The sequence below is a fragment of the Seriola aureovittata genome, chromosome 17, assembly GCF_021018895.1.
Source record: "Seriola aureovittata isolate HTS-2021-v1 ecotype China chromosome 17, ASM2101889v1, whole genome shotgun sequence".
NCBI classification, from domain to species: Eukaryota; Metazoa; Chordata; class Actinopteri; order Carangiformes; family Carangidae; genus Seriola; species Seriola aureovittata.
This window is the reverse complement of record NC_079380.1, coordinates 23,930,338-23,943,859: the sequence shown is the minus strand read 5'-3', so window position 1 is coordinate 23,943,859 and position 13,522 is coordinate 23,930,338. Positions and strand designations below refer to the sequence as shown.

Here is a 13,522-nt window from a genome sequence, read left to right as displayed (position 1 = left end):
TCCTTTTCTTCTGTTTCTTTCTTTGTCATGATACATATGCAACAACCATAAGCAACAACACACCGCTGTCAACTCCCAAAATTAAATTGTCAAGTCATTCAGAGATAACAGGGGTAAAACCGGAAATGATATATTTTCTTTCAAAATAAAAAACACTCCTCAAGAAAGCTATCCATTTGTCATTGAAATCGCTCGTAAAAGTTTTTATTTTGAAAGTGGTGGAAACGGAAGTGATCTTTTGACGTAATGACATCATTCTTGTAGACCCCCCCCCCCCGTCCCTTCCACCAGTCAGCTGTGCTATTAGGTGCCTAGCTGAGCGGAGCTAGCTAACAGAAAAATAACATTACGAAAAGATATTTGGACGGTTAACGATATGGATAAAAATGCCACGCGATACAACGTCCAGCTGTATATTTATGATTTATCGAGAGGAATGGCGCGCAGCCTCAGTCCGATCATGTTAGGTAAGTACAGATGAAAAATCCGATGCAGCCTGGCCTCGGGGACAAATAAGTGATGATAACAAATACCGGGTGGAGATGCCCTCTCTCTGCCCTGCTTTGTGTCGATCTTAAGTTATCAAGAGGTAGTTAAGTTTTAATTAATTATTTTTTTTTTGCAAATGAATGGTAACGCGTGACTGATGTATGTTCATTCTGTCATCACCACTTGTTAGTTTCAATTCACATCAACTGTTTGCATAAAAGATCATCTGCTTACCTGCTTCCTCTCACTACTTTCCTCCTCTTTCTCTTACAGGAAAACAACTGGACGGTATATGGTATGATCTGCTTTCTTGTCTATCTTAATAACCAGGTTGTCTCCTGACTGGAATGTGTGGCTCACTCAGGTGTAGAGCCAGTTTATTATGATTTAAAAATGTGTCTGTGTCCGTCCTCATTCTGTTCTGTAGAATCTGTCATCATTGTAACTCTGGCATTTTTGGTGGCTTGTTATTTCAATTCAGTTCAATTCAGTTTTATCAAACAGACAAAGAGAGAAAGAGAGAGAGAGAGAGACCATGAACAGCTGTTTATACTGTTGATTGTTAATTGTAACTAGGAAAATAACAGTTATACCCACAGGTAATGGTGTTATTGTATCTGGAAATAATTATACTAACGCCTACAGGACTAGCGTTATCAATAATAATAATAATAATAATAATAAGTGTGTTGTAGTGGCAGATCTGGATCCTGCTGCTGAGACCTGCAGAATGAGAAAGAGAGAGAGAGAGAGAGAGAGAGAGAGAGACACAAACTATGGGAAAGAAAATATACAAAGTTAGTGACAGGAAGTAGTACGATATAAATGCAGAGAGAGAGAGAGAGAGAGAGCATTCATGCATGCATGGGAATCCTCCAGCGGTCAATAGGTGTATAGCAGCATAACTAAGGGTTGGACTCACCTGAGCCAGCTCTAACTACAGGCCTTATCAAAGAGGACAGTTTTCAGCCTGATGTTGAATGTGGAGCGGGAGTCTGCCTCCTGGACCCAGACTGGGATCTGCCTCCACTGCAGAGGTTTTAAAAGAAAAGGCACAGAGTTGTAATTTTAAATAGCTGCAGCAGCAAATGTTGAGTAATCGTAGTTGCTCTGACCTGGATATACGCCTGTGTTAATTTCGTGCTTTTCTTCCAGGCACACAGCTATAGTGGCGTACGGTGATGAGTTCTTCTTCGGTGGGGAGGGCATCTCCAGCTGTTCGCCGGTAAGTCTGAAGCAAGGAGACTGACTCCTGTTTGACAAAGTCTCATCAAACAAGCTCATGGAGGAGATGTAGGCCATCTATCTCAGACCGCTGCTGCACACACACACACACACACACACACACACACACACAACACACACACACACACACACACAAATAACAGCCCGTATAATATTTTTAGTGCTGAGCTTGTGGGCCTCTTCCACTACTGCAGACATGAAATCCTTAGGAGGTTTCACATTATACCTGCAAACCAAGAGGTGCAACAGAGAGACCTATTAATACCCGTCTCGTTCAGATGATATGTTCCAACTGTCACTGCACAGTCCTGCTAAAACTAAATCCTTACAAATCCACACGGGCTGTGTGTCTAATAAATCAACATATTCATAAAATAAACCTTTGACATGTGCAGGACATTGTTTTGAGATGATGCCAGTCACTAGAGAGCCTGCAGGCTAATTAAAATTAAAATGAATTTAAATGAACATGCTCCTCTGTGCTCTCAGGGGTTATTTTGTGATGCATGAATTCAATTTGTAATTTTCTGCATTTCCCTCATTTTTAAAAGAATTTACTTCGTCTCTCAATACTGTGACTTCCCTGCTTTGTTTGTATCACAAACACATACTGTATGAAGATGTGGGATTGGTCCGAGACTCACTGCTCACTAATTTAATGCAGTGGTTTCCTCAAATAGTTTTATCTGCAAGACCTTGAAAGAACAGTTACACAACTGTGACTAAAATTCAGCGTAGAGGCCGATGCATGTGACATCTCTGAGGCGGAAACACTTTATATACAAGCGCGTCTTTAACCCTGCTGGAAAACAAAAATTAGATTTCTGTCTGTTGATGTGCAGCCGCGTATGAACACCCTGTAGATTCATGGGTAAATACATTTCTTTAAATAGCCAAGTCATTTTCTAACCGGCCGCTCAGTGTCGCTTTTCTAAATGCTGCTCAACAAACAGTAAATAGTGTATTTGTTGGGGACTATCAGCTGCAGATTAATACACACTTTGCTGGTGTGTTCGGCAGCAGGAAGTGAAGACGGGAGTGACACAGTGTAGGTCGATGGCCCAGAGGGAAACAGAGATGAGACTGTGGTTACACAGGAAGAAACACTATCAATTCTTCAATAAGAAAATATATAGAGTATGATATGAATAAGATATAATAATAATAATAACTAGATTTATAAAGCACCTTTTAAAACATTGTTTACAAAGTGCTTCGACAAACAAATCAAAAGCAATGAAAGTCAATGGAGACGATAAAAAGACAAGACAGAAATAAATAAAAAGAATAAATATAAGCAGCCTTATCCTTTAACATTTATACATTTATCATAATGCTAATAACTGAACGAGGCCAGACAGATGAGAAACTGGTATATTAGTTTCTCATGAGTTTAGTTTCTTCCTGCATGATTGTGCAGAATGACAGTTATAAAAAGAAACCATTGTTCAGTGATGGGACTGATGAAATCTGATGTTTCAAACACCAGTGGAACCGAGCAGCACGTGTCCTCCCGACCCTCCGTCTGAAGTCATCCGGCTTTTAGCTAACGTTCCCAAAATATCCGCCCAAGATTTCAGCCTAGATTTGTTGTTTTCTTTGAAACTGTTGATGTGTGATTGTCGCCGAAGCTGCTTAGATTGTGATGCGTGATCACAGGGTCAAAGTGAACGCTTCTGTCTTTGAGGATCGAGGTCACATGATCCTCAGACGTCTGAATGTTCGTCCTCGTTTTCGACAGTAACTCTCGGATCAATCCCACGTCTGCGAACTGGTTACTTTCTCCACCTGAAGGTGTCAGGTTCTGTGATACGTTTCCCTTGTGTGTGTGTTGTGTGTTGTGTTGCGTGTTGTGTGTTGCGTGTTGTGTGTTGTGTTGTGTGTCAGGGGGGGACAATGCTGGGACCTCCAGACACGGTGGTGGAGCTGGGTGAAACCGAAGTGTCGGAGGAGATCTTCATGGATTACCTCTCTTCCCTGGGAGAAAGCACATACAGGTGGAGTGACTGCTCTTCATCTCCTCCTCTTCCTCTCACACAGAGAGGCGACTGGTTGTGAATATGCTCAGTATGATTCATGCTTGTCACGATACATGGGGGCTGTTATCTGACTCACGAACCCTCTTCCGTCTCTTCCTGGTTTAGAGGTGACAGGTATCGTCTTTTTGAGCACAACTGCAACACCTTCACCAACGAGGTGGCTCAGTTTCTGACGGGCAGGACCATCCCGTCCTACATCACCGACCTTCCATCCGAAGTCCTCTCCACGTGAGTGTAAACCTCAGACTATAATCACCATATGGTCGTGTCTGTGCCCCCACAGAATCTAAGCAAGGCGGCTGCAGAAATACACCTCCAACCACCAGCTAAATAAATCATGTAACATGTGGATTCATTATACAACATGTGTGTTTTCATGCCAGCTTCACTCAAGTTTCACTTCATGATACAGAAAATTTCAAAGCCTGCAAGAGAAGCAAAAAGTGAATGTGGCGTGGCCCTCGGAGGAGTTTTATTTGGACTAGTTTTGCGGGCTCTCTTTGATCTCTTTTTAGCCGTCACGAGGCCGATCACAGGGGAGACTCCGGCTGCGCTGCAGACTCAGTGTGACTCTGCTGAACAGGAACAGGCAGCACTAGTTGCACTGGCAAAAATGGGAATTAGAGCGGTTGCATAAAGAGTAACAAGTTCCTTCGCTGCAGCTGTAACTAAGTCCATTCATCACAATCAGAATCAGACACTGTGTTGATCCCCAGAGGGAAATGAAGTTTAGTTACAGTTGCAAAGAATAGAGAATATGAAGTAGGTAATGAAGATAAAGATAAATATATACATAAATATTCATATTTATTCTATAATATATAAAAGAGAGAAAAATTGAAATATGTAAAGATATGAGTTTTCAAATTGCACTTGCACATGTCATTTACACAAGTACAATATTAAGATACTTGCACTTAAGTATTTGATTTTTCTGCTACTTAATATGAAATATGCAACTTTTTACTGCACTACATTTATCTGACTCCCAGAGTTACTAGTTATTGAGCAGACTAAGATTTTACTTTGAAAATCAAAATCTGCTAACTGCGTCATTTTAACAAATCAAGAACTTTGTTTCTTAACAGGCACAAAATCTGCTCTAAAAATGTTCCAACCTTTTCTCAATAAATGTCTTTATGTGTGTATATATATATATATATATATATATATATATATATATTATAAATGTCATTCCAGCCAGTAATCTGCCTCATGCTTCCTGGTTTCCAGCTACAGAAACTAAGTTCAAGCTGATTTGAATTAAAAACAGAAATAAACTGCACCGACTCATTTAAAGAGAAAAAAGTCAGATTCTATGACTGGACAGGTTTTGTCTCACGCACAGATGCTCCAGCGAGAGGCAGCACAGCCGGGAAACAGTTGCACAATTGTGACTAAGATTCACTGCAGAGGTCGACACGAGTGACATTTCTGAAGCGGAAACACTTTATATACAATATATACGTTGTAAAATCCTGCTGGGAAACAAAACTAAGACTTGCTCTGTTAATATGCAGCTGGATTTATGGGTGATTGAGTTTAAAATCTCTTCCTTCCACCTTCAGACCGTTTGGCCAGATCCTGCGGCCCATTCTGGACTCCATCCACATCGCCCCCCCAGGAGGAAACGTCATCAACGGGGGAAGGAACATCTAACCTGAGAGAGCAGCAGAGTCCGTGTTCTCCAGGTCACTTCCATTGTAGTCAGTCACTGAGAACTCTCAACCTCTCCGTCTTTCTTTCTTTCTTTCCTTCTTCTCTTCTTCTCCTCCTTCCTCTCTTTCTTTCTTATTGTAAATAAACTACAAAGCTAATTGCTGTAACTGATAGACGACCAGTTAATCCTTGAAATTCATTATTTAAGTTTCATTCCCTCGTCTAAGACGCCCTTCCTGAAAACCACTTAGTCACTGCCCTCGTCGTGACGCTTGAGGGTGCCTGGGTCAGTGCTGATCAACAGCTGGACAGAAACAATAGACAGATGTGGAGACTTGCAGTATCATACCAGCACAGCCTGATCTCACCGTTGACTTTCCCACTCTGAAAGTTGAGTTTGATGAATGTTTATTTTTAGAAGTGAATGGAAGTAAAAGATATTTCACCGAGTATTTTCCTGATCAGATTTGAGGCGCTGCAAGTTTATTGAGTATTTAGACTCCACAGCATGAAATATTGCATATCTGATAGCTGTAATTAAACCATCTACAACATTCAAATACCTCTTAGCACATTAGTGCATCAAGCTAATTTATTATAAAATCATTTCTATTAGTTTTTTCCCCCATTTTGATGTTGCCACATGTTTTTTTTTTAAAAAAAAAGGATTTTATCTCCCGACATATCAGGTTTCACACACGGGTTACACAGAGAGATCATCTGCTGCTGACTGCAATGGAAATAATCTGAGTGTACACGTTTGCATAGATCTGTTTATTATATTCAAGTCAGAGGAGAGGGAGGGTTGGATCTTTTAATGTCAATCAGATTTTAATTTTTGCACTTTTTATGCTTTTGTTTTACTTTTGTGTTATTTGGTAGCTTGTGTTTGATTTCCCTTCGGCCACCTCCCCTCCCTGCACCTCCCGTGTTTGTTTCTGTTTCTGTTCGATCCGGCGGCTTTACCTTACATTATATCATTCCAGCTGTCGCAGACATACGGCAGGTGACCGACGCCTAACTAGCTCAGAGGTTATAAGCTTACATAAGAGATTACATGAACTGTGTTGACTGTGTATCTTTATAGCAGGACTGGGATCAGTTCACCCTGAAGTCGGTTGTTTCTGTGTGTACAAAAGTAAAACCCTGCGTAACCCTGGTAACGGCGAGAAGAAAACACACCCTGGTCCGTTGAATCTCCTGTGTGACACGACTAACAGTGAACTGCATCTCAGCCCAGTTATATGACAGACGTCTCGGCCTGTTACCAGCTGCAGAGGGAGACGCTGATCACAGAGACACTTGTTCTATAATTATTTATAATTCATGTTGCTCCAGTTGCCATGTGGGTAATTTTAAACAAATTGCACATCCACAGATATTTTTAACGTAGAGGTGACCGTACGCAGGGCGAACGTCCGGCGCTGTCGACTTATCAACGCTCTGCTCGAGTCCTTTAACAGCCACCAGAGTGTGTTCGATATACGACACACCTCTGTGCCTTCATTTCCCTCCGCTTGGTTCCAGTCACACTGCTGCGGGTTGGCATGGTTACAGGATAGCACAGATGGTATATTCCTATGCATTCTGCATTAGAGATCCGATAGCTGGTTTACTGTATGATGGTCCAGGAAAATCTTAAAAAATGCGTAAATTAGGTAAAAGTTGAACGTAAAAGTGGCGAACACTCATCATGCAGTGACACAATGATTTAAATTCTTAACTTTTTAAAACAAGCAGCTGAAAATATTCCAGGTCGATCAACATCTGGATCCAGTACTGTAACTCTGAGTGCATTATCCACTGCACTCTGCCGCCACAGAGAACATAGATAACACTCACAGCTGATCACATGCTTTAGGCGTTAGCTGATTAGCATGGTGTTACATGTAGAGAACCGGGGACGTCACAGGAGAAGTAATAAAACTTTTCCTTCATTTCATATTTTAAAAATAGCAATATTAAAAAGAATTTATAAATGAAGGAATAATCCATCAGTTGATACTTGATATTTAAAAATTCATTTACAAAAACAGCATGAAACTCTCATTAAATAAACCGTTTATAAATACATTTATTAATTCATGAATAAATAATAGAATTTGAAAAGGCAGTTTAAAAATGTGAATAAATAACTTTGTGGACATGATGTGACTGGTTAGCTGTCCAACCAATCAGAGAGCTTGGTTTCACCAGCACTGAAGGTTGATATTCAATTTCCATTTCTTTTTTTCCAGCTGATTTTCCTGTTAGCTAATCGATTAGCTTAGTCATTTAGCTTCTCCTTTTAGCCTTCAGTGCTGGTGAAACCAAGCTCTCTGATTGGTTGGACAGCTAACCAGTCACATCATGTCCACAAAGTTATTTATTCACATTTTTAAAATGTCTTTTCACATTTTATTACTTATTCATGAATTAATAAATGTATTTATAAACGGTTTATTTGATGAGAGTTTTATGCTGTTTTTTGTAAATCCATTTTTAAATCTGAAGTATTAATTGACGGATTAATCGTTCATTTATAAATCATTTTTACAATTCCTGTTTTTGATGCCTATTAAAATATGAAATGAAGGAAATGATTGAAGTATTGAAGCGAACCACACACACAACCTCACGAGCCTTTCCCTGCTTAAACAGACAGAGTGAAGGATGAACGAAGCACAGGAAAAACAACAAGTCTCAAAGCGTGATTAAACCAGCATTAACTGTCATCATGTTCTCCTGCAATAAATGAACCTTACACACACTTTACCTTCCAAGCAGCCACTTAACTAAAAGTGTAACCTGACATCTGTAAGTATTTGGTTTCTTTTAGAGATGGACATATTCAACTTGTACTCCCCTTTAAGAGGCTAGAAAGCTCAGGTGAATCTGGGTTCTGTTATTTTGCCTTCAGCTAACCAACTGACTGACATGCTAATGCTAACGCTAACCAGACCACTGAAATGTATTACTGCACAAGTCACCCTGTGTTGCTGTAATGTGTGTTGTTGCTGGCTGCTACCTGTAATGTGAAATTGCAACAGATATATTTATGGATATTATTCCCTATTTGAGTAATCTAACTATAGTAGATATGCCTATGCATATTGTTTGTAATGTTTGTGTAATTGTTTTTGTTGTTTTTGTAATTCAACCTATACATAAAGCCATTGACTGCAGATGTGTGACTCTCTGGTGTATTTTAAAAAAAGCTTCCTGCTATTTTCAGTGGGTTGTATTTCTTTTCCCCAGATTACACCTACGATAGAAATATAGTAGGAGGCATGATGTCATGTCATTGGCCTGGAGAGACAGTTCGACACTTCACAGTGTTAAAATACTGCACACGTGTGATATGTTACGGCCTCGGCGGAGACTTTGATTATTTAACTATAAAAACTATAACTATAAAAAACATTTATGTGACATAGGAGGGTAATTCACATGCATAACCTTGTACAAACTTCCAATCAATATTCCACAAAAGATAAAATAAAAAGAATATTTGAGTAATAAGGTGGATGCCACAGGTTAACAAGACACTGGGGCAACAGAAGTCAAATATTCATAACTGCCATGAACTGTTAATGTGAATAAACTAAGTGGAATATCACAAATATTCTTTATAAACAGGTTGTTTTTCTGCAGACGGTTGCAAAACTTTGATAGAGATTATTTGGACTAAACCAAGAAAACTTCAATATATTAAACTGACATCTGTCTGCTGATCACCCAAACCATTTAAGGATGATTCCACATGACGCATTATTAACAATAATTATTGGAATTTAAGAATTTAGATCCCCACCCTGAGGACGGTTGCAACGTATTAAAAACACATTAAATTTCAGTAATTAACCATGAACTTTTGATCTCAATACCAATTGTATTCTGAAAATATTCAGTTTGACAATAATATTATTATAGAATTTATTAATTTAATAATATTGATCAAAGAAAAGTTATTGAGTTTTGTTTTTCATAGAAAATAGAAAATACCTTCAGTCAAAAACAGGCACAATTTATTTACTTTATTGCTTGTGATGAACAGAACAGGTAAATATATTATAAGACCATGAGAGGCCGACAAAATAATTCCCCAAAAAACTTGTTTTGTTTTCTCTTATGCTTAAAACCTGGAATCGTTTCTGTTGAGCTGTGGGACAAAAGTAGTTTCATATTTTGCCCATTTTAAACTACACATGTTGAAACACACTGGTGTGTGTTCTGTGTTGAGTTGGCTGCTTATCTTTGTTGCAGCCGTCTCCACCCTGTCGGCCATGACAGAACAACATGTGCTAAACAAACATGCATGCACACATGACACATGCTAACTTTGTCATTTAGAAGTCAACAACACAGAGACTCAAACTCCGTAACCTTTGATTAATTCAAACAAAAGTTCAAGACAGTTTGACAAAAACAAATGACTTTCACATCTCCAAGACTTTATTCAATAACGTTGTTAATGTTGAGTGTGTCGTCTGTTTTCCTGGTGGAGGGGGGGGTCTAACTGAGCATGTGCAGTATGAGTGTCATCACTCTAGCATGTTTCTCATTGGAGGAATAAGACTTGTTGCAAAAAAGAAAAACATATATATATAATATATCTGTTTAAGAGGCACTAGAAATGAATGCGCAGGCTATAATAATATGATTGATAGATAATAATAAGATATGCCAACAAGAAAGGCTTAATATCAAAGTCCTCATGTAAACTATAAGTTTCCAACTGCCAGAATGTTTTGTAGTGTTCACCCCTCCAGGTGGTATGTCATGTTTTTAAAGGCCCAGGTATCTCTAGTATTAATATTGTGACTGGTCAACTTGAATGTTACAGCCTCGGTGCAGTTCTCTGAGCGTCCACAGGGAGGCAGTGTTGCTCTGTCTCCAGCTGCAGATGCATCCTGAGGACACAGATGGATTTTGATCAGAAGGTTGCTGTTTGAAAGGGCAAGTAATGAATCAATATTACTGAATTCCACCTCGTATTCATGAATTGCCACCGAGATCGAATAAGCAAGGCACTAACCAGCAATAAATGATGTTGCAACAACCCCCGGTTGTGGCCGTGTGCGGGTTTGAGGGGGGTAAATGCTAAATGCTCTGAGGGAAAAGCAAAAGGTTAATAAGAAGAGGAAATGCACTGAAAACAAACATGGAAAATAACATTTCAACTGGTTTAATACTGACAAACAACCAAATTAATAAGTGATGAAGGTTAATGTTGTCCGTGTTCAGAGGTCCTAAATCTCCCATTTTATTTCCCCCTCGGCACCACGATTCAAAACCAACTTCTAATGTGGATTAATTGATTTCACCAATGGCACAAATTCAGAGGAGTAATTAAAGTTCAGCATTTGACTTTCATCAGAAATGTACCCGGTGTTGTCTGTGCTGTCGCTGTGGTATCAATCATGATGTCAAAGCCGGTATCACTTATCCAGATGGCTGATATCTCACTGTGGAGCAAAACTGTTGTGTAAACAGATGTGAAGCAAACTTGGTCCGCGGCCCCGGGATCAGCCCCCCCCCCCCCCCCTACGAGAGAGTGGATAATAAATGCACACAGAATTACCCCGTCCTTGCTACCCGTGGGTGTGTAGCTGAATCAGCTCGGTTAGTAGCACAATTATGAGCGTTCATGTGACGTTTGACAAACGTTCACCTTCTCTCCAACTTCAAGGGTACTGTCAGCACGGGCCAAAGTTGTTAGCACGGCGGTTCCTCTCTGACAAAACCCAGTGAGTCACCGCGGCCCTCCTGCTGGGGTGACAAATCCTTCCATGACACGCAGGGGTGACTTGGCTTCTGCTCCTGTAGGCTCAGTTTTAGCCGTGGCGTGCTGTCCGGGCAGGCGGGGCGAGGCAAGGCGAGGCGAGGCGAGGCGAGGCGAGGCGAGGCGAGCAGCTCTCTCAACTGCAACGATAGCGAAGTGGAAGCGACGCGGTGGGAGCTGGTTCGGTTCTTTGGCTCTGGTTGCCTGTCTCTAAAAGTCACTGCACGCCTCTGTCTACTATTACTGAGAATATAAACATGTAAATACATTTGAATACTTGAAGCACGGTGACTTAGAGTTTAGCTAGTTTGTCCTTAAAAACAACAACAACAACAACAACAACAACTACATTTTGGACAAATAAAATCTGACTGGTAAATAAAAGTGTGACCATTAAAACCTGTAACACATAATCAGAGATATTCAAACATCGATATTATCATTTTATAAACTTTATAACAATCTGTAATGTTAACAAACTCCTATTTACACATCCAGGAGATACAGAGTTAGCATTAGCATTAGCATTACGTGTTATTTCAGGCTAAGTCCAATACTCATCGTCCTTTTAGCTAGTACATCCGTACGTCCGTCTCATCCTCATGGAGTCGATATCTCAGTGACACTTTGACTCAACTATGGCACAAACATTCACTTGGATTCAAGGATGAATTGATGAGATTTTGGTGGTCAAAGGTCAAAGGTCATGGTGACCTATGTGGTTTTGGCTTTGTAAACTGAACTGACTTAAAGGAGGTATTTGTAAGTTTTGCTATTGCTACATCACTAATGTTAGCATTAACAATAGTTTAATTTCTAACTACTATTATTTACTAATTCTTTATCCCTAAATTACAAATTCCATTCACCTATAACTCATTGAAATTTGAATGCTGTTATGGTTTGCTTCCAGCCACAATTAAATACATCAATCATTCACAGTCCAAAGTAATTACAACCATACATCAAAAACAAAAGATACCAAACTTATGGACTAACTTACTTGTAAAACTTGTAAAATGTGTGGAGACCAACTCAGGGAGCAGAGATGAAGTTTTCCTCCTCACTCAGCACTTCCTGAGTTTGTGGTTGCAGTCCTCCCGAAACATCTGCTGTCAGCGGCTGTTCTGAGTCCTTCCTCTTTAGTCAGATCACCCGCAAGTCTGAGTAGCATGTGTAGGCGAGACTTGACAACCTGACTGGGGAGATGGGCAGCAATGTTATCTTAGCCTGAATCGAGTCCATTTACAGCATCTATTATAGTCTTCTCTCTCTGGGCGGCAACTACTCCAGAAATTAAATCAGTGGACAGAATTCAGGTCTCTCAAACGATGCTAGTTCTTGGTTGATTGGGCATTTGTAAATTGTTCTTGTGCTGCACATGCATTCACCTTTTCACTAGTTCTTGCACAAAAGCATCTTCAAACATATTGCTTTGTGCCATCAAAACAAAGTCCTTGAAGGCGATTCGTGGACAAGTCTAGAGACATACAAATGTCTCTGATGCAGGAAAAAAAAAGTCTATGCCGTCGTATCAGGAATACTGTAAACATGTGATTGATAGGTTTTTGTTCACATTCTGTAAGATAGGCTACAGGAAAGTGAAAGGAAAGAGTGTGTGCTCACTCACCTCACACACAGTTTCTCTCTGGACTGCATGAACAAAATGTCTAATATAGAAAGCTGCAGCAGTGATGGATTGTTGTAGGCCAACCTGGAGGTTAGTGTCAACCTGGTTCCCTTGACTTTTGGATAATTGCAGAAGAACTGTAAGAAACAACAAGTTTATGACACTGACACGTTTTGTTCAGCAGGAAAATCGTCACAACACTTCAACAAGTCTAAATACAAAAAGCTAATGAACTACAACGTTTTTGTATGACTTCAATGTCACCAGCTCCAACATGAAGACCAACTTTTCTCTTTGAAAGTTTATCATAGTTCGCAAGAGCACAACTTTAAACACAACAAGGCTGTAAAGGCGGATTACTGACTGGAGGATGTTTGACATCCCTAATGTCCTCTGTAGTCTCATTCAGCCTCATTTACCCACAGCCCCCCTCCCCCCAGCTGAAACTCGAAAAAATTGTTTATATGTTGGAAGGACTGAAGAAGAAGAAGAAGTTACCGGACTGTCTGCAACAATATTCACAACCTGGAAGACTTTTATGAGAAACCCTTTTGATTCTTATGATCTGTGGACACTTATGAACTATAGGAATATAAATAATCGAGGAATCGATAGACAATTGGACTTTGCAATAGCTTCAAAAGTAGGGAGACGCTCACCATAGTTTATTACAGTACAACAGTTACCATGGTCAAA

The 13,522-nt window shown here is 39.9% G+C and overlaps 1 protein-coding gene and 1 long non-coding RNA gene across 2 annotated transcripts; one reads left to right on the top strand and one right to left on the bottom strand.

Moving 5' to 3' along the window:
• The first annotated feature begins 272 nt into the window (after positions 1–272).
• desi1a (desumoylating isopeptidase 1a) lies at positions 273–8,596 on the top strand. The gene is made up of 6 exons (XM_056402057.1): positions 273–467; positions 763–784; positions 1,645–1,714; positions 3,622–3,731; positions 3,879–4,001; positions 5,342–8,596. Exons 1-6 carry the CDS (start codon positions 377–379, stop codon positions 5,430–5,432), a joined length of 507 nt encoding a protein of 168 aa, XP_056258032.1. The 5' UTR covers positions 273–376; the 3' UTR covers positions 5,433–8,596.
• Positions 8,597–9,883: 1,287 nt separating this feature from the next.
• LOC130185746 (uncharacterized) lies at positions 9,884–12,286 on the bottom strand. The gene is made up of 3 exons (XR_008830197.1): positions 12,200–12,286; positions 10,450–10,523; positions 9,884–10,324 (listed from the first exon to the last, which is right to left on the bottom strand). It is a non-coding gene; the product is annotated as an uncharacterized LOC130185746 (long non-coding RNA).
• Between the last annotated feature and the right edge of the window lie 1,236 nt (positions 12,287–13,522).

What these genes read in the sequence shown, in the direction of transcription:
- desi1a (XM_056402057.1), top strand. Translation starts at nt 377, where the DNA reads ATGGATAAAAATGCCACGCGATACAACGTCCAGCTGTATATTTATGAT. An exon ending in CCTCAGTCCGATCATGTTAG is followed by an intron (nt 468 to 762) that starts GTAAGTACAGAT and finishes TTTCTCTTACAG; the next exon opens with GAAAACAACTGGACGGTATA. An exon ending in CCATCCGAAGTCCTCTCCAC is followed by an intron (nt 4,002 to 5,341) that starts GTGAGTGTAAAC and finishes TTCCACCTTCAG; the next exon opens with ACCGTTTGGCCAGATCCTGC.